The 22,060-nt window shown below is 41.2% G+C and overlaps 1 protein-coding gene across 2 annotated transcripts in view; it reads right to left on the reverse strand.

Moving 5' to 3' along the window:
- The window catches only part of LOC125243498 (rab effector MyRIP-like), a 174,709-nt gene extending 155,105 nt beyond the window's left edge, over window positions 1-19,604 (reverse strand). Inside the window, exons 1-2 of one of the 2 annotated variants that reach the window (XM_048153210.1) lie at window positions 18,967-19,604; window positions 1,549-1,740 (exon numbers count right to left, since the gene is read on the reverse strand). In XM_048153210.1, coding sequence (XP_048009167.1) covers window positions 1,549-1,658 — 110 coding nt within the window. In that variant the 5' untranslated portion in view covers window positions 1,659-1,740; window positions 18,967-19,604. Of the gene's footprint in view, window positions 1-1,548; window positions 1,741-2,489; window positions 3,179-18,966 lie in introns of those variants that run through there. The other variant, XM_048153211.1, reaches the window with a different exon arrangement.
- Between the last annotated feature and the right edge of the window lie 2,456 nt (window positions 19,605-22,060).

Below are 22,060 nucleotides of genomic sequence, written 5' to 3' on the forward strand. Positions count from 1 at the left end.
TTATGAATAGTCTCTATTAATAGTAAAGCTGTGTGCTGAATTACTTCAAAAAACAGGGATGCTTCCACTTTGTTGCTGAGAAATAAAATATAGCGTTTCAGTAGTGAATCTATTTGTAATAACAGTCATGGGCAGAGTTGACATTAGCAGATGGGCTGGTATTGCAGAAGTTGGCTAATGGCAGAATATTTTTTATGAACTAAATCAGGTTTAACCACAGTTTAGTTGGAGTCACTGAAAGTCAAGATGAAAATGTGAAAAGTGGTTGAATGACAAATTATACTCTTAACTGCCAGCTAGCTCACACAACCCAGTTGAGAAGCACTCAGAAAATACACTGGACATGAAAATATATCGGGTTCACAGACAGTGAGGCCCTTAAGGGGTCTATGACATGGTGTTGACTCATCAAAATAAAGAATCCAAAAGATCAAGACCAAAGTGAGTCAAGTCTGACAATGTTTAAAATTACAACACTGAAGTGTTACTGCTGATATTGTTTTAAAATGCTTCAGACTCACAGGTGGGTGTGTAGAACCCTATTTTGGCTGTAAGAACAAACAACATCCATATGTGCATTCTTCCTAAGAAATGCAACAGGCTACGTTACACAGCTTTAGAACATAAATATCATACATCAAAGAGACTGCCCTGTGTTTAGTTATTCTCTGCAGAACAATTGAGTTTCTGAATGCATCAATAAGACAAAAGAAAAAAAAGACCAGCAACATCAATAATAAAGAGATAAAGTAAGACAATTATTAGTGACAGAGAAATATATGGATTTCCACATTGGCATTTACCCACAAATTACAATTGTCATTTACTCACTATCATCTTATTTTCTTTCTTCTTTTTTCATTCACTTTTATTTTGTCCTTTTTCCTTTGGATTTGAGGATTTGCTCATAAAGATTTTCTTTTTTTTTTTAAATCTTTGGATGGTGCCTCATATAAATTACAGAACAATTATATAAAAACTTGACATATAAACACAAAAGGTTATCTGGCGAAATGTCCAGGTTGCTCTTTTCTAATCAACAAAGGTGTATACTGTTGCAGCTTGAGCTGTTGAGCTAAAAAAAGAGAACCATAAAAGTACCATAATAGTGGTATGATTGAGTGGCTGTAATATCCATACAATTTGTGGATGATATTCTAAATTTTCTAAAGTTTTGTTTGAGAAATTTAAGCTACTATTTGCTGAAAATCTTTCCCTTACTGTAAATCTTAAATTTCACATTTGCACTCAGTTCAACACATCACATCATTACTGGCCACGAGGCCATGAAACCCTCAAACCACATATTGAGACACCGTCTTTGAATTAGCATTAGAGCAAATGATGACAAAATTTTCACTAGATGAGGCTTATATAGATGGCAACAACAGGAAATGAGTGACTCAATCATCACCTATACTTCACTGAGTGTCTTATTTTTCCTCATCAGCCAATGCAAACAAACACACACAGCCTCACAGATACATACTCAAGAACTGTGAGCCAAATTAAATAAAATTTTGACGGATATCTAACATGTACTGTTACCTGAGTCTCTCTTCTTCCTTCTTACGGAGTTGCATGTCCCTCTGTACCACTCTGAGCACATGCTCAGCTTCGTCATTGCTCAGACCGGACAGGTCCAGTTTACGTCCCATCACTGCTTTGGAGTCAAGGGTCAAGACGCTGGAACCACAGATGGTTGTCCTTAAATACTTTTAAGATAAAGCCTGGAAGTCACTGAGGAATAAAAGAGAAATGAAAGTCATTCTGTATTCTATAGGTCAAGGTTTTCTATAGGTTAGTGGCATCAAATCTTTAAAAGGCATTTGTTTTCTCAGTTACATCTGTGAAATAATCAGTGTACTTTTAGATGGACAGAAATCCTGATTACAAAGTCTATAACTCGACAAAATCCAGTGTTTTCACAGTTTTTCCATGGCTGCCTATTTTTGTAGTTTCAACAATCTCTTTTAAACCATGTACATAAAACAAAACAAAAAACACCCACAAACAAAAGAAAAAGCAAAAACAAATAAAATGCATACAAATATAATAAATAAATAATAAAATAAATATATAATAAAATAAAAATTCACACAGAAATTAATTTTGCTTGTGTATCAAAACAAAACAATTGACTCAAGATTATGTGGCTTGGGTGTGTTTGTATTATTATTATTTTTTAAATGCCATGGGGGGCATAACATATATAACTGAAAATATATCACAAAAAAAAAACACAGAAATGCACACATGCAATTACAAATGTCATGACTCAAATGTCATAGCAAGTCAATGTTTCTCCACAGAGAGACCGTATAAACATAAAACCATAAAATACATTTATACTAAAAAGTTCCTGAAATACAAGTCGGTTATCTTTAACAAGCGAACAGGCTGTCTGAGATAAGACCGGTACAGTGCACACATGGATTTGGAGCTGCATTAACGTGCTAAGCCAGGCTACAGTTATCGGGAGATTCTACCTGTGGGCCAAGATGTCTCTCTCTCTTCTCTCTCTCATTAAAGTCCTACATGGGGATAGAAGAGATCAGGACAATTCAGAATGGGCTCAGCAGAGGCAAACAATAAGAGAGAGACAGATAAGATAAAGTCAAGGGTGAGAGAAATATGTATTATACCAAACAGGAAGGCTACAGTACATTAGTCAGGGTTTTTATAGGACATATCAAACATAGATGTTTATTCTGCTAACTGAACTGTTGGGGTGCACATTAATGGGGGATAATGTGTGTGTAGCTGCTTATTGATGAAGAGCCATGAAATAAAATAGGAAACAAGAGGAGACTGTGTGGAAAGAGGTAGGCCAATTATAGGAAGAGACAGAGATGGTATTACAGAGAAGGAGAGGGGGAGAGATGCTGACAAAGAGAAGGAGAGAGAGTGTATGACGTTAAACGCAGCCTCTGGGTGATGACTCAGTCAGCTGTGCCCTTTAAGCTCCACCAATCACATTACACTCCACCTGTTTACAATCTTCTATTTCACACACATACAACAAAGACACACAGACATATAGGCAACTATTTTCTCGCCAGCATTTCTGAAATTATCAAAGATCCGGAAGTCTAATTTCACACATAAACACCCAAAACTCATCACACACCTCTATATTCACAGATCCTGAAAAGATTTTCACAAAGACCTTTTTCAGTCTGAGAGATGCATCCAATAGTGCTAGCTAACTATGCATTTACTGAGAGAAAAATAGGAGGTAGTTTTACAAAAGGCTATAATATAGACTGACTTTGACAAAACAGCATAATGTCCAGGTCACTTTGCAACTTATTCTGGACAAAAACGTCCCACTTAATAAATTGCCTGATTGACAGTAAAGTCACCAACAAGAGTTCTTTTTGTTTTTACATATGGTTCTGTAGAGATTCAGTTCACCTGTAGAATTAAATCCGTGTAGGACTGAACTTGTTTGTATGTTTGTCTGAAAAACATACAATACAAATTAAAATTTCCATAGGTTATAGACTAAGCTATAGCTGTCACAGACACGTCAGGTTCCACCTCACTCCCTTACCCACGCACCCAATCACCAGAGTACTGATCACCGCCACCTGCAACTCATTATCACCATGATCACCTCACTACTTAAGCCCCACACTCACACACACACATTGTCCGGTCTCGTTCATGATACACTAGTTGTATGCTTACCTCAAGGACTCCCAAAACGACACTTACCTGTCTCCATACTCTCCATCGTCTCCATCGTCTCCTGGTCTCCTCGTGTCTCTACCTACCTGTGTGTGTGAGTGTTCCCGTCTGCCAACTCCAACGTCTTCATCAAACTGCATCTGCAATACAAACAAGGACAGTATTACCTCTCTTTCATCCTCAAGATCTTCATTACCATCATTGCACTTACCTGTTGCTCTGCTGATTTTTTCTAAATAAACATCCAAACTGTATTTACATCTGTCTCCGGTGTCTCTACTGTAACAGAAGACCGGACCCTAACAGCTTACAATCAGCATGAGCCGTCAAGACCCTTTCCAGGAGCTCGTGGATGCAGTTCGGCGAGCACTCACTCCTCAACCACCGTCACCATCACCAGCACCAGCCACCGCTGCTGCCACCGCCGCCACAGTCACCTCTACTTCGCCGGTATTCACCGCCAGTCCCATGGCCAAACCGGCGCCCTACTCAGGATCGGCGGAGGATTGCAGCGGATTCCTCCTTCAGTGTGAGCTGGTCCTGGAGATGCAGCCGCACCTCTACCCCACCGATACGGCGAAAATAGCGTTCATTATCTCCCAACTGCAAGGTAAGGCCCTACAATGGGCAGATTCGCTCTGGACTCAAAATGGATCAGTTGTCAAATCCTACACGGCATTCGTTACCCACTTCAGAGAAGTCTTCGGAAAACCTTTGGCAGATTCTTCAACTGGTGAGAAATTGTATAATTTAAAACAAGGAAATAAGACTGTTAACGATTATGCCTTGCAGTTCAGAACGCTCGCCGCAACCAGCGGATGGAACGAACAAGCCCTCATCACTACCTTTCGACAAGGTCTGGAGCCAAACGTGCGGCTGCATCTCGCTGCATACGAGGACTCCATAGGACTTGAAAGATTCATCCAACTCGCCATCCGCGTGGGTTCTCGTATGCAGTCGTGTCTCCTCGAGCACCAGGGCCAGTCACAGGCTACACCTCTCCTCCGTCGGTCCGAACCCGTCAGCTCCCCAGAACCAGCCCCCGAGCCCATGCAAGTGGATAACTCCCGTTTGTCACCCACAGAAAAACAGAGAAGGCTGACCCTGAATCTATGCTTATACTGTGGATCTCCTGGGCATGTCATCTCCACATGCCCAACCCGTCCTCCTCGACCTGTGGTGAGTGCTATCATTCCCTCTATCCAAAAGATGAAACCACTCACTACTGTAGTAAACCTTACTGCTGCTAATGCTTCCATTCCAGTGGTGGCGCTCCTCGATTCAGGGTCAGCAGGAAATTTCATCTCCGGCGCCCTCTGTCGACACCTCGGGATTAAGACCTCGCCTTCTCCGATTAACTACCAGGTCCACTCTATCACGGGCAAACCCCTGAGCCGCAAGACGATTCGACGCGTCACTGGACCCCTTCAACTGCACGTGGGTATCTTCCACACCGAATCCATCCATCTGCTGGTTCTGGAGGAATCCACCGCTGACGTGGTTCTAGGGCGCCCGTGGCTGGAACTCCACAATCCCAACATCTCATGGCGCACGGGCGAAGTCCTGAAGTGGGGCGACCACTGTTTCCCTGGCTGTTTTCCAGAACTTCCCATTCCAAGATCTCCTCTCTCAACAAGTCTCTCTATCAACGCTACCTCCATCGAAAGCCCCATGGAAAAACGCTCCGTCGAAGTTCCACCCGACTACGCCCCCTTCAGTGACGTCTTCTGCCCGCAACGCGCCTCCAAGCTTCCTCCACACCGGCCATGGGACTGTGCCATCGATCTGTTACCGGGTGAACCAGTGCCCAGGGGACGCATATACCCCCTGTCAGTACCGGAGGAGAAGGCCATGGAGGAATACATCAAAGAGGCCCTTAATCAAGGATACATCCGCCCGTCTACTTCCCCTGCTGCTTCAAGCTTCTTCTTCGTGGCCAAGAAGGACGGAGGCTTGAGGCCTTGCATTGATTACCGCTCATTAAACAAGATCACAGTCAAATTCCGGTATCCACTTCCCCTCGTCCCAGCGGCTCTGGAACATCTCCGCGGTGCCACTGTGTTCACCAAGCTGGACCTCCGCAGCGCGTACAACCTCATCCGGATACGCGAGGGGGACGAGTGGAAGACCGCCTTCGTCACGCCCACCGGCCACTATGAATACCTAGTTATGCCGTATGGCCTGGTCAACGCCCCCTCCGTATTCCAGGACTTTATCCATGAGGTGCTCCGGGAGTTCCTCCACAAGTTCGTTCTCGTGTATATTGATGACATCCTCATCTACTCCCGGAGCTTGGCCGAACATCGCCACCACGTTGCGGAGGTCCTCAAGCGCTTACGGCAGTTCCATCTCTTCCTAAAAGCAGAGAAGTGCTCGTTCCATCAGCCCTCAGTCCACTTCCTAGGATATGTGATTGACCACAGTGGCATCCGGATGGACGAGGGGAAGGTCTCTGCCATCCAGAACTGGCCCACTCCAAGTACCATAAAAGAACTCCAACGTTTCCTCGGATTTTCCAATTTCTACCGCCGATTCATCAAGAATTACAGCACCATAGTCAGTCCACTCACCAACCTCCTCCGGAAGCAGCCCAAGTCTCTGTCCTGGTCCCAGCCTGCCACAGAAGCTTTCGAGTCACTCAAGAAGGCCTTCACCACCGCTCCCCTCCTCGTCCACCCCAATCCAGACCTCCCATTCGTCGTGGAGGTGGACGCCTCCACCACCGGAGTGGGAGCGGTACTATCACAGCAGCAGGGGAACCCAAGTAGGCTCCATCCATGCGCCGCCTTCTCCCGTAAGCTCAACCCGGCGGAGGTGAACTATGATATCGGGGATCGCGAACTCCTGGCTGTAAAGCTCGCCCTTGAAGAGTGGAGGCATTGGTTGGAGGGGGCAAACCACCCATTCCAAGTTCTAACCGACCATAAGAACCTCGAGTATCTGAAAGCTGCCAAGCGACTCAACCCTCGTCAAGCCCGGTGGGCGATGTTCTTCTCACGATTCAACTTCACAATTTCATACCGCCCTGGTGTCAAGAACATTAAAGCCGATGCTCTCTCACGTCTCCACGCCCCCGAGGAAAAGAACGACGAACCTGAACCTATCCTGCCTGATACCCTCTTCGTGAGCCCCATCGAATGGTCAGAAGAGACCCTACCCTCCTCCAATGCCTCCTCACGCACTCCGCCGGGTTGCCCCCAAGGCTTACGCTACATCACCCGGACACGACGCACTCCACTCCTGCACTCCGTTCACTCTTCACTTGGCACTGGTCACCCGGGGGTCAATGAGACCCTCTCGCTGCTTAAACAGCGCTTCTGGTGGCCCAACATGGCCAGCGACGTCAGAAGGTACGTGCAGGGCTGCAGGGAGTGCGCCATCTCCAAGAGCCCACGCCATCTACCAACCGGCAAGCTTAATCCTCTGCCCGTTCCTGAGAGACCCTGGTCACACCTGGGAGTGGATTTCGTCACGGATCTCCCAGAGTCTGATGGTCACACCTGCATTGTGGTCGTCGTGGACCGTTTCTCCAAAGCCTGCCGTCTAATACCCCTGGAAGGTCTACCGACTGCCATGGCCACAGCGGAATTAATGTTCAACCATGTCTTTCGTCACTATGGAATCCCCGAAGATATAGTCTCTGACAGAGGACCTCAATTCGTCTCTCGAGTCTGGAAGGCGTTCTTCTCCCTCCTGGGTGTGACCGTCAGCCTATCGTCTGGATACCATCCTCAGTCGAACGGGCAGACGGAACGGAAGATCCAGGAGATCGGCCGCTTCCTGCGTACCTTCTGTCACGGCCACCAGAACTCCTGGAACCAGTACCTGGGTTGGGCCGAGTACGCCCAGAACTCCCTCCGTCAAGCCACTACTGGATTAACACCTTTCCAATGCGTACTCGGTTTCCAACCCCCACTGTTCCCCTGGGACGGGGAACCCTCCAACGTTCCTGCAGTTGACTACTGGTTCCGGGAGAGCGAGAGGGTATGGGACTCAGCTCACCACCAGCTGCAGAGAGCCCTGCGCAGGCGCAAGATGACAGCCGACCTTCGGCGCTCCCAAGCTCCAACCTACCAACCGGGGCAGAAGGTCTGGCTGTCCACCAGAGACATCAGGATGCGCCTGCCCTGCAAGAAGCTGAGTCCCCGCTTCATTGGCCCGTTCACCATCCTTCGACAGATCAACCCCGTCACCTACAGACTACAACTCCCTGCACAGTACAAAAGAATTCATCCCACTTTCCACGTGTCACTATTAAAACCTCACCACCCTTCTGTTCTTCCTTCCACAGAACCTGACGTGGCAGCCGCCGAGCCCCCCTTCCACTCATCCTGGACGATGGAACTGCTTACGTGGTGCGAGAGATCCTGGACTCCCGGCGCCGTGGTGGTCTCTTAGAATACCTGGTGGATTGGGAAGGCTATGGCCCCGAGGAACGCTCATGGGTCCCCAAGAATGATATCCTTGATCCTACTCTGTTACAGACTTTCCACACCAACCACCCAGACAGACCTGCCCCACGACCTCGAGGACGACCACCACGACGTCGGGGTCCTCGGCCCTCAGGAGCGGGCCGTGGGAGGGGGGGTACTGTCACAGACACGTCAGGTTCCACCTCACTCCCTTACCCACGCACCCAATCACCAGAGTACTGATCACCGCCACCTGCAACTCATTATCACCATGATCACCTCACTACTTAAGCCCCACACTCACACACACACATTGTCCGGTCTCGTTCATGATACACTAGTTGTATGCTTACCTCAAGGACTCCCAAAACGACACTTACCTGTCTCCATACTCTCCATCGTCTCCATCGTCTCCTGGTCTCCTCGTGTCTCTACCTACCTGTGTGTGTGAGTGTTCCCGTCTGCCAACTCCAACGTCTTCATCAAACTGCATCTGCAATACAAACAAGGACAGTATTACCTCTCTTTCATCCTCAAGATCTTCATTACCATCATTGCACTTACCTGTTGCTCTGCTGATTTTTTCTAAATAAACATCCAAACTGTATTTACATCTGTCTCCGGTGTCTCTACTGTAACAATAGCAGGCTAATCGGCAAACAACATGCTAGGCTGGAGATCTAACAAGTTTTTGCAAAACATAAGTGAACTAAAAAATATGCAAAGAAAAATAAATGTTTAAATTCACAATCTGTTGCACTGCTTATCATATGTAACCGATAATTTAAAAAGACATATATAAAAAGACTTGTTATATTGTCATTTAGTTTCTTTTTCTTTTCTTTTTTTTTTATTGGATAGTGTAGAATGTAGTATTTGATGAAAAGAGAAAATATTCTGCAGGATGAGAAGCAATAATAACACAGCACAAGGGAATTTGTCTGTGACAGAGGAAGGTTGTTTTAGAGGCCACTGTCACAATCAAGATTCCTGGTGGACATCTCAGCTGCAGCACATACATACAGTACACAATGAACCAATATAACCTTGTTGTTTTGTACTCACCATCTGTTCATAGTCGAAACTTTACTTACTGGGTACAGGTTATTATGGAAAAAAAAGAATACATATGTCCTTTAATCTAAAATAAAACTGTGCCTTACTCTCTTTTTAATGTTTTATTGAAACAACATTTTTTGAAGAAAATGTAAGAGTCACGTGGTTTACCGTTTGTAGAGGCTGTATGATTTGAGGTATCATTCATGTCCATAGCACACACAGCAATAATAATTGTAATGGTGGCATTAGCAAGCACTAATCACTGCTCAAAAAGTGTTGATCATAATAGCATAGGCCCCGGTATACTTCAAACTAAATCGAAGAACGAACTGATGTGACGTCATTTCAAACAAAATCAGGCCAAAACGAAGTTCGTTTTGTGTTCTTTTTGGAAGTTCGAAACGGCTTGCCAAAGCAAAAACACCTTCGTACTACCATTGGTCCGTGACGATAACGTAATAGGAGGTGTGCGCTGAGGCTCTGCCTTCACTCGCGTCCAACACGTCTCATTTTGTGTGTTTGAGTTCGTCGAGGTAAGATCTCTGCAGGTGAAAACATGAACACACTGGATAGCGGCTTTATAGTACAAAATGAAGTTGTGATTGTAAAAAATGAGGCACTAACACTGTTTTTCATGTTTGATACTGTAAAGCTGCTTGATTTTTAGCAATCTATTGAATAAAGTGCTATATGAAGACGTGACGTGACTGGAGTGCTACTTTGCAGAGCTCGTGCTAACATTCCCATGCTGTTATGATCAGACGCTTTTCTTATGCTTTCTATAATAAATGCTTGCTGTTTTCTCATTTTTGTTGTGTTTATTTTGTTACTGAGAAGAAAGTGCATGGCACATATTTATAACCGTCGATCTCAGCAGTGTGGGCGGTGTCAGGTGTTCGTTTACAGTATACCGCAGCTCACGCATTTCGAACTTCGTTTTACTCCTAATGAAGAACAAAAAAGAACTTTGTTTGAAGTATACCAGGGCCTTGAGTTAATCTGCAAATGGGTCAAATTAAATTGTAACCGTAATTAAAAAAATAAACTACTTTTAATCCACCTATGCCGATGGCAATGCCCAGGTTTCATAAATAACAGTCTGCCACTTTCTTAGAATGAGTTCAAGTATAAATTCCCTCTACAAATAAGAAACATCATAATTCTCATGGAGTAATTTCTCTAGTGTCATTTGGGTCATTTGTCTGCACTAAATAATGAGTGTTCTGACATATGGCGCAAATGCATTCATGGCGACCCGAGTTCAATTCCCGTCTCGAGGCCCTTTGCTACGGTGCTAACCAGTGCCAGCCCTAGCCTCTTTGGCACCCTAGGCAAGATTTTTTTTGGGCGCCCCCTTATATTGAGATTTATCTAAACGGGCGAATCTAGATAATTAATTATAGGGTGGCAAAGGGGTGGCATGAGGTCTATGAGGGGTGGCTACACCAAAGCAAGCACCCATGCATAGTTTTTGGAGATTTATAGCCTTACATACACAATTGTGTTCACAAACATTGCATTACCAGAAAGTATCTATATACTGTTTAAAATTAATAAATAACAAAATTTCATTTTCATTTCTTAAACAAGACTTGAAGTTGGGTTTATGACAAGCCAACATAAATTTGTCCTTCAAACTTTTCAGTCTCTATTGTTTTTCTTGATTGCTAATGCACAATTCATGAAAGAATTCAACATTTTCTCACAACTAAACACAATATCAAAACTATACACCAACTTGCACAAACCTCAAACGTCCAGGTCAAAATAAAATGTTCTAGTCAAAAACTTCTTCTTGTCTGACAAAATCAAACTTTGGTATCAGATGACACACAAAACATAACAAATACACAGACTACTGCACTGCCCAGTGAACACTAGTGAGATCAATTCATATAACACGGTAACAAAAATACCTCTTTCATTTTACTATTATAAATTGATCTTGCAGTAGATGAAAAGCATGAGATAAATAAGTATAAACTTGGTATGCACCACAATGCAGTATACTGTCAATTGCAGTAAAAGTAAATTCAGCATCCTCTGCACATTTGGTTAAATTTCATTACAGTACTATAACTTGGGTAAAGTTGGTTTTATATTCGCACATTCGGACATCCGTATTCAATAGCCTTGTTAATCACACTACATTGGACTTTCAGTGGACATTCACAAGTAAATATGCCATTAAAACAATACTTGCCTATTTTGATCGACTGTGAAAGATTTTGTAAGTTGACAATTGTTGGTTGTCAATATCATGTCGCTGCTTAAAATTCGCAAACATTAATTTATTGCACATTTATTGGAAAGTCTGAATTTATCAGAAGTCCGAATGTGCGAACATAAAACCAACTTTACCGAAGTAGTACTATAGCAGTGTATTGGTCTTCTGACACAAGACTATATCCCTAGGCAATCATTTCTCAACGCTGCAACAAATACAGTATACATATAACAAATGGCTACAAAGAAAGTTGACGATCACAACATTGAGGGTGTACAACGTGAAATTTCCCTGATCTAAAGTAGCCTACTGGTACTGTGTAAGTTTAAGGGTGCTTTCACACTTGGTTCGATTGCCTGGACCGAACCCGAGTTCGATTGCTCCCTCCTCCCCCTGCCGCCACTGGACTGTGTTCACATTATATTATTTGGGTCCGACCCACGGTTCGTTTGCGTCATCAAACCAGCAACTGTTTACTACGTTGCTTAGTAACGATGGCGCATGAGAAGGCGGCAAAATGCATAACGTTGCTCTCCTCACTTTTATATTTTTGAACCGTTGGTTTTGTTCATGCGTCTATCTGCCGCGAATGTAGAATGCTGAAAGCGAGCAGAAATGAGAAAAGCTACGCTACAGCTTTCTGTTTGCAGCACGTCAGTCACACTCGTCGGGAAAGTGAGTGAAACACACACAAACACACATTTTTATCAAATAATACGGCATTAATAGCGGTTCACTTCCGCAATTTGGTACGTTTGCATTCATATCAGAAGCGAACCGAAAGAAGTTCACTTGAACCGCACCCCAGACCACCCTTTTTACGCGGACTCGGGTACGGTTCGCGGGTGCGCACCCGAGTTCAGAAGACAGTGTTCACATCATCCAAACGTACCGAACTCTGACGTCAATCGAACCCGGGTGCGCACCAGAAGTGCTAATGTGAAAGCACCCTAAAACCCCTGTAAATTATTCATTCAGCTCTCTCAGATTTTTACTGGTGTGTCATCAGTTTTGCTACCTAATGCTGTCATTGTTAAACGTTTTGAGAAATGTGTCTTTGTTTTGATAACTGAAGGAATGGTTTGAGAAACTGGGCCAAATGAATCACTTATGATGTGTTAGCAATCAAAAAAAGCTAAAATACGTTTATATTCTTACCCCAACTCTGCTATTAGTTTCTGTGATCGGGATCTCCGTATTGATTTCATGTTATTGGTTCGTCGGATGGCAAAAATAAAATCCATGATGAAAGTGGAGCGGGCGGTCGCTGAATCAGCTCGCCAAAAAATTACGAAAATCTCAGACATATTCGGATGGGACTACATTTCTCACAGGACTTCTGAGTTAGCCGGGAAGCAGTAATTTTCCGATTCACGTACAAATATGGGAAAAAATCGTAAGTGAACTTGGCTGCGCTGTGTTTTTGACTCTCAAAGAACCGGTTCATAAGAGTCATTTGTTAATGAAGCACACTGGGCGCGCTGCGTGCAACCATCATGCACAGTTTATTGAAAGACGTGTTTTCTTGCCATTACTTTGCGTTACGCAATTTTTTTAGTCATCTCATCATATTAAAGCGCCGCTCCTGAAAAGCAGTACTTGAAACACTGCTTATATATTTTATTCTGTGATAATTTTGGGGTGGCAAAGCTTTTTCTTAGGGTGGCAGATGCCCCGGTAGATCCGCCCCTGTCCACGCATCCGGCCTCTTTGGCGCCCCCTAGCGAGATTGCGCCCATAGCATTTGCCTATACTGTCTATATAACGGGCCGGCTCTGATTGAAAGACGTGTTTTCTTGCCATTACTTTGTGTTACGCAATTTTTTTAGTCATCTCATCATATTGAAGCGCCGCTCCTGAAAAGCAGTACTTGAAACACTGCAGATGCCACCCCGGTAGATCCGCCCCTGTCCACGCATCCGGCCTCTTTGGCGCCCCCTAGCGAGATTGCGCCCATAGCATTTGCCTATACTGCCTATATAACAGGCCGGCTCTAGTGCTAACGTGGTGCAAATGAAGAAAACACATGCAAATAGAAAAAACACCAGCAAATAAAGAAAACTTCTTCATCAGTTTGACAACACATGCGCTGCAAAAGTCCACAACACTTACAAATAGACAAACATATAATACTCGGGTACGGGTAGATATTCACAGCTTTATGGGCTCGAATCCACCATCCTATACTAGTTTTTTGTCATTAAAACCAGTGCTTTCATCAGTGATTGTATATCAAGGGCAGTTGCAAGTTTGTGTGCTTTTTATTTTGTGGTTTCAATGGAATTAATAGGGACTGAAGCGCGCGTCTGTGCACAAGCCGTCGTCACTGACAACAGCAGCAACGAGCAGTGTGATTTCAAGAGCAACACATTTCAACATAAGATCGCCTTTTATTTAACACAGACAAATTAAATTAATAATCTGCCAGTCAACTAGAGATGCTCCGTTTGTTATAGGTATGTCTGTACCGCGAAATGTTAAAAAGCCTCACTTTTCAATGACGCAGCAGGAGTCGCATACAGGGGAATATCTGATCTATCCGCTTACAATGCCGATTCATATCTGATTTATAACCACATATGAATGAGGCCATAGTGAAACGCACTGCAAAAGTCCACAACACTTACAAACAGACAAACGCGCTGCAAAAGTCCACAGCACTTACAAATAGTGAAACGCGCTGCAAATAGGCCTGATCATAATGCACATACAATCAGAATGTTAACAAACAAAAGTATAAACAAAAAAACTCACCTTTCAGGTGCACACCATGAGTAAACATTGAACAATCCCAGCCAGCGGTCCCAGACAGGTATGTCAATGTGTTCCCTATAACATTTTCGTTGTGGTCTGTGCCAGTCCTGGCGCCAGGACAAACGATTTGGGGGATATTATTTTGTGTTTAAAAATATTATTAATAAATTATTAATAATAAATAATATATATTTTTAAAAACTTTCTTCAATGCAACATAACACTTTAATATGCATGTCAGAGGTAATTAACAGTCAGATGACCAGATAATGACCATTATCTCAATACAACCTCCCAATACAGGTCTTGTGTCACCCTGAAGGGGTTTATTTTGCAATTATGACTCAGCTGACTGCACACTGTCCCGCTTTTTATGTGACTACTTGGCAAGCAAATAAATAAATAAATGGACATGAAATATTGATTTGAGAAACACTAAACTATTAAATCATACTCTCGTAATGGACAGTGGTCAATTAGACAGTTAACAGTCATCATGTTAAAAAAAATACTTGACCACAGAATACTGAGATTGGCCAATCAGAATTAAGTATTCCAAAGAGCTGTGTAATAAAATACTATAAGAAAAGGTAAATTCACAAATGCAGTGGTTAACCGGCTATGAAAATCCAACGACCATGCAATGTCTAAAATGGGTACTACTATGGGTAAAGAAAGTCACAAACTCTCACTGCCCTTGTGACCAAATATCCTTTTTCACAACAGCACTAATAATCCAAAAGCACTCTTGTGACCCTGTCTTTACTGAGTGTGTTCTGTACATCCCCAAAACAATGCAGTGAAAACCGCGAGCATTAGTCTGTCATTATTCACTATCATGTTGAATCAAAGCAGCTGTGCAGGTTAGCTCAATGCATGCAGAGAGAATGATTCATTGAGCTGCCTTCATCCACCCCTAACACAACCATGAGGAAAAATGAAGTGACACACAGATGTTATATTCACATGATACATTCTCCGCAAACACAGCTCTGGGTGGTCAGCTGGGGGTTTACAGTGCAATACTATTGCAATTGTGCAAAAAAAGTATGAATGAATGTAAAAATAGCCAGCTCTCTCAAGGAAGAATACAGCATCACTGTGACCAGAAGGGAGTACGTATGGCAAGCTGTTGTAACATTTATTCCTATAAATTATATTTACATCTATTCATTCAGCAGATGGAAAATAATAAATTTTATTAGTATTCAAGCTAGAGCTGAAGTGAAATACAGAAAAGAAGAAAAAGTGTTCATGGTTGTGTAGTAGCAAACAGTGACTCTTGATAGGCAAACAGCACAGTGAAAGTTATCACCAAAATTAAACAAAATGTTAAAAAATGCAAATCCTCATTACAAATAATTGCATCATCACACAATCGGTTTGTGCACTTAAGCGGAATATGGTGACAAAACGAATGACACACAAAACCATCAAAATGTAATGTAAGCCAATGCATCATGACAGCACTCACAGCAAAGCAAATTAGCAAAAGACACCACACCACAGACAGTGAACAGCAACTGTGGCATTTTGGAACCCACCACAAACAAGCAGTGTTTATAATAAATCATATTATTAGATTGGCGCAATTAAATGTAAGTAACGGACTGTAAAAAATGTATGGTTTATTTGAGGAAAAATATAACTTATGCAGAATTACAGCAAATGTGCATAATGGTGCTGAGTTGGTAAATTTACAGATTGACTAGTAATTCTGCAAAATGGCAGTTTTATCTAATAAAGCATAACATATATAAAACGTTGGCATTGTGGGTAGAATAAAATCAGTTGGCATGGTGGCCTATTAGATTTTAAATAACTTACCCAAATAGCAAACAATTCCAGCTGTAAAGCTTTTGCATTTTGGTTGATGCTGTCATCCAGGGTTATTGCTTGTAATTGATGGGGTTGAAATGCTTTCAAAAGCTTTGTTTTTCTGCACCAAATCAAGCTCTGGTATAGTTCTTCCTTTGCTGATTAACTCCAAATTTTCATTAAAAGTTAATCTTGAAAATGGTGTGGATAAAAAATTAACAACAATGTCCTCCTCACTAATGTTACTTGCAGTTTCCATAGTTAACAGCGCTAGCTATTTTATCAGCTATTTTCCCTGATAGTTTTACCCACAGCAGGCAGAACTTGTCAAAGGGCCCTATTTTCATGACCTAAGTGCATGGTCTAAAGTGCACGGCGCAAGTGCACTTAGTGCACTTTGTCCAAATTCATTTTTGCTAGTTTAACGATGGGAAAAATGGTTGAAAAAGGGTTGTCCCTATTCTCTTAATGAGTAACGTGTGTTTTGGGCATAATGTGCAATAAACCAATCAGAGTCTCATCTCCCATTCCCTTTAAAAGCCCCATGGCCGATTCGCTATTTACATGGCGGAATTTGCAAGCAGAAAAACTGAACGCTTCTATAGCGAGGAAACAGATTTGCTCATGCACGAGGTTAAAGTACTAGCAAAACTAGCAAAAAAACACTTGTGCTTGGTGTATGATAGGGCCCATAAAGTTAGTTAAACCCAACTCATTTAGAGGGACAATTTGATTGGTCCATTTTACTGTCATTTGAAAATTATCATTTACTTAAATCATTTACTTAATACTGCTTGGCCCTCTGTAATTTCATAGCTTGACCACCTATCACAGAGCTGTAAGCTTTAGGTGGAAAAATTCTAATAGAGAGAGAAAAGAGGAGTCTTTCATTTAATTTTTCACAATCCAACACAAAATGAATAGGAAGATTAGAAGAGTTTATTTCATCAAAAAATATCTTATAGAACTGATTACTTTTTATTAAACTTTTTATTAAAAAGTTTATAGTTGTTAAAATATTATTTAAAAGTTTTTAAATAATATTTTTACAATAATCTCTATACTGGCATGATGAATCCATTCATCAAGCAGAAGGAACTGTATGAAATATTTTTAATGATACCAATCCACAATCTGACTTGTGACTTGTGATGCAGCCTGGAATTAAACCACACCATGTTGCTTCATTTGGCCAGAGAAGAACTGGCCAACCGACTGAGCCTGGTTTCTCCCAAGGTTTTTTTCTCTATTTCTGTCACTGATAGAGTTTGGGTTCCTTGCCACTGTTGCCTCTGGATTGCTTGGTTGGGGACACATAATATTCAACAATATTATTGATCTGACTGCACTGACACTATTTGATGAGAAATGAACTGAGATGGATGAAGACATCACTGTTTTCTGCAGAGCTGCTTTATACCCGAATTGAACTAATTTAATAATTGATTGAGCTTTACAATGGAACTGATTTAACACTGAACTGACTTCAGCTGATCAATGACACTTTTTTTAGAGCTGTATGCTTAACAGCGAATTGAACTCTGTTTGTATAATTGAATCATTATTTTCCAGTTGATCACTGTAAAGCTGCTTTGAAACAATCTGTATTGTATAAAGTGCTATAAATAAAAAGGTGACTTGACTTGACAAAATAGTTTAATCCTCGCTGAGGGCCTAGAGGGCCCTGATGGTTCTCCTCTGTGGTTGTAAATTAGTTAAGTGCTTGTGGAAGAGGTGTGTCTTCAGCTTCAAAACTAACTAGCATTCAAATAGTAACTAGAATCTAGTCAGTAACTAGTACATAGTTCTTTCCTAATAGTCATTATCTACTAATAACCTATTAAGCAATAGCAACAGAAACTTTCTTTATATAGTACAATTAAAACAACATAAGTTGACCAATGTGCTTTACAATGTCACGCAGAAAAACAAGTATCACACAGGCAAAACATATAAGACACGTTTTGACGTGAGGTGACAAAGAGCCAAAATCTAGCTGTGCTGTACCCCTGGCTCCACTAGAACCAAAAACTATAATCTCAGTTGTAAAAAATTAGAAGCCAGCCATGTTTTAAGATCTAAAAGACAGGCCATAAGAGGTTCTAAACTATTTTCATGTGATAGTGGCAAATACACTTGTACATCATCAGGGTAGCAGTGAAAAGCAATATTATATTTCTTGAAAATATTTCCCAAAGGAATCATATAAAGAGAGAAAAAAAATAGGAACAAGGATGGAGCCTTGAGGCACACCACACATGATCGGTGCTGATCTAGAGGAACAGGCCCCAATATTCAAGAGATCTGGTTCTACATATAGAACCCTATTGAATCATATCCTGTAGAACCATAACTAATATTGCATTAGCTACAGCTGCTTTATACTTGTCACTTACAGACAATTACTTTGAATGATGTATAGTTTAATGTACAAAATACTAGAGAATTATACATATTAGGCTACTCATACCGACTAGAACACACACTAGTATCTACTCAGCTACCAGCAATAAATAGACATCAAAATCAGTAAATAGTTAAATAGTTAAATAGGTAAATAGTTGATATCTGAACCACAAATTGAGTAGAATTCAACAATAATGTCAATGGGATAATGACTGGTAGCAAAGAAAAAAAATACTAGTAGCCTATGTAATTAGTAGTTACTAGTAAAACTAATGAATTTGCAGATTACTAAAGTAAGTAGGTTACTAATGACATGAAACAAAAACTAGTTTGTTTTAATAACTGAATGTTAAAACGGCTTGCCATAGGCAGAGGACTAAATGTGTCAGGTGCATCTAGCACACTTTGCATGTAAAATAAATCAATAACTGTAATATACACGCGGGTCACATACACAAACATTCACCTCTCTTCATCCCCTCATTGTACTGGGCAATTGTACAATTCACACAGAAACTTTTGCACATTCATTAACGATTCAAACAGCTCACGCAATAGGATCCAAACAGAATCAATGTGGCATCTGCACAAACTTACGTGAAATAAACATCCACGGAATGTCCGCAGGCTACAGACGTCCACGCACTGAAAGCGAGGCGGGTTTGGCTCGGTTAACTTCCATTGATCGGTGATATGTGATTTCCCACGCAGGCACACACACAGTCACGCGCTTTGACTTATGGGGCGCCGACTGGTGCGAACTGATTTACAGGATTTCCGTCTGTTTACAGCAATATATTTCTGCAGCGGGTAATTTATTGTTTGATGAATAAATGAAACGGCTAATAGTTGATTAGCCCTTTATCAGAACGCTTTCTTTCCCCCCTCATTGTGGCTATCTCTTCTCATACACATGCTGACATCCAGCGGCTGCTTGCATCCTCCTCCAGCACCTGAGCATCCCGCTGATCAGCCAATCACAGCGTAGGTTTCAGCCCGTTATTGAAACATCCACTAACACACGCAGAACCAGGCTACTCCACTACATCCTCTCTCAAAGTAAAGGCAAATGAAAAGCGAGGTAATCGAATTGGTAATGTTGCAGTGCATATCAGAGAGCTTAATTAAAATAAATTTAATTCATTTGGCATTACTAGGAGTCCAGGAACTTTCCGCTAGTTAATACGAGTAAAGCAGTTATTAGATGGATTGACGAATGGATGAAGGTATATGGAAAAAGGAATAGATAATAGGACTGAAGAAGAGATGAATGGATGGATGGATAGATAGATTTACCCTACCCTTTTATAAATCTAATTAAATCTAAAACTCTTATTTAATAATAATTATTAAATAATAATAATAATAATAATAATAATAATAATTACTATTAAGCCCAGATGCAGTGTTTAAATCAGAAAGTTATATCATTCATAAAATGTACTGACTGATTTTTTTTTTTTTTTTTTTTTTTTTTTTACATTTAAGCAAGGTTTAAAAGTATCACTTGGCAAGCACCAAATGTTTCAAATCAGACTTATTCATGGCCGTTTTTCTCAATTTACCTGCTACTGGCAGGTGGCAAAAGGTTCTGAAAGAAAAAAAGAAAAGAAAGAAACTCTGGATATATGTCATATTCCCTGTACCTTTAAATCACAATGTAAAATGAGGAGACATAGACAAATAGATAGAAATGACAGAAAGCACTTCTGTTGTTTGTGACTCTCATTAACACATTAAATGTCAACACACAAAGTCTCAACAGTCTAATCTATCAGTGCTGTATCGATACAACCTGTAAACACATTCCTCACGGTGGTGGTTTGGACAGCAGCCAGAAAGAGGATCAAATAAAAAGGCACGACAACTCTCAGCTCCTTATCGCTACAGTGCAGTGGTGGAAACTGCTGAGAGCAGCAGGCTTCAGAGGACTAACTAAAGTACTTCACAGTGGATGTGAAGAAAATAACAGAAGAGAATTAGGATAAACAACATCCACAGTTCAAATATCCCACAAACAGCCACTTCCAACTGAGCCTGACAGAGATTAGGGAATCCAGCTGCTGCTCAGATTTACTCAAGCCCATTCATCTGAGGGAACATGTTTGTATGGACTCCATACAAATGATAAACATAGATCTCTTGAAAACTGTGGTCGTTATCATACATACTACATACTATTTTCAAAAGACAGTAGTCAGGGCATATTGTGTACAGAATGCAAATTTCATGTATGCATACATTATAGCTGTATACTAAGCATGTACTAATAGCACAGTAATAATTCAGTCTGATTAGATATGTGGTTTAGTTATCATTTTCTTATTTTTCTATCGAGTGAATAAGATATAGAGCAGTGTTTCCCAACTAGTGATGTGTAATACAAAAACAAAACATGGCATGTCTGTTATTTCTGGACACAATACACCACAAAATAGTCTTAGGATTTGCACCCTCAATTAAACTTGAGACGAAGGCACAAACACAATTTTTGACCCCAAAAAATAAATAGACTCTAAATGTTATGACATTTGGTCTTAAATGTCTAAAAACTTTCCTATAAATGTTAAGGTCTCATTGTAATAAATGACCAGAAATATGCTCTAGAACAAAGGGTTCAAAAGTTATTTGAAAATTGAATTTTTTAATTGGTGGTGGTCCTAAAAAGTTGGTTCTAGAGACTCCAAAGCTGGTCAGATTACTATCCAGGACCACCCCTATAACTGCCTAATTTCATAATTTTAGAAGGTACACTTCATAGGGCTGCCATAAACTCCTATTGGGGAGGAATAATAAAAATAAAGAAAACCTACGTGCAGCGCCAGACTACTCTAACTACTATAGACTACTATAACTGTCACAGTCACGTCATGTTCTGTTTGTTTTGGTTTTCATTCTGTCACATGTGCTCCTTTGTTGTGTTTACCGTAACAATAACTGTCTGAAGTCTAAAGTATAACAAATGTATCTGGTATAATGGGAATTCCGGAAATGTTGGGACGTTTTTTAAATTTGAATAAAATGAAAACTAAAAGGCTTTCAAATCACATGAGCCAATCTTTTATTCACAATAAAACATAGGTAACATAACAAATGTGTAAACTGAGAAATTTTACACTTTTATCCACTAAATGAGTTTATTTCAAATTTGATGCCTGCTACAGGTCTCAAAAAAGTTGGCACAGGGGCAACAAATGGCTGGAGCAGGACATTTTGAAAAGATACAGCTGGGAGAATATCTAGCAACTAATTAAGTTAATTGATATCAGGTCTGTAACATGATTAGCAATAAAAGGGATGTCTTAGAGAGGCAGAGTCTCTCAGAAGTAAAGATGGGCAGAGCAGTGAAAGAGTGCGTAAAAAGATTGTGGAATACTTTAAAAACAATGTTCCTCAACGTCAAATTGCAAAGGCTTTGCAAATCTCATCATCTACAGTGCATAAAATCATCAAAAGATTCAGAGAAACTGGAGAAATCTCTGTGCGTAAGGGACAAGGACGAAGACCTTTATTGGATTTCATCGGCATGATTGTGTCAATGACATTACTAAATGGGCCCAGGAATACTTCCAGAAACCACTGTCAGTAAATACAATCCACCGTGCCATCTGCAGATGCCAACTAAAGCTCTGTCATGCAAAAAGGAAGCCATATGTGAACATGGTCCAGAAGCGCCATCGTGTCTGTTTCA

This window comes from Megalobrama amblycephala, linkage group LG13 (genome assembly GCF_018812025.1).
Source record: "Megalobrama amblycephala isolate DHTTF-2021 linkage group LG13, ASM1881202v1, whole genome shotgun sequence".
Classification (NCBI taxonomy): domain Eukaryota; kingdom Metazoa; phylum Chordata; class Actinopteri; order Cypriniformes; family Xenocyprididae; genus Megalobrama; species Megalobrama amblycephala.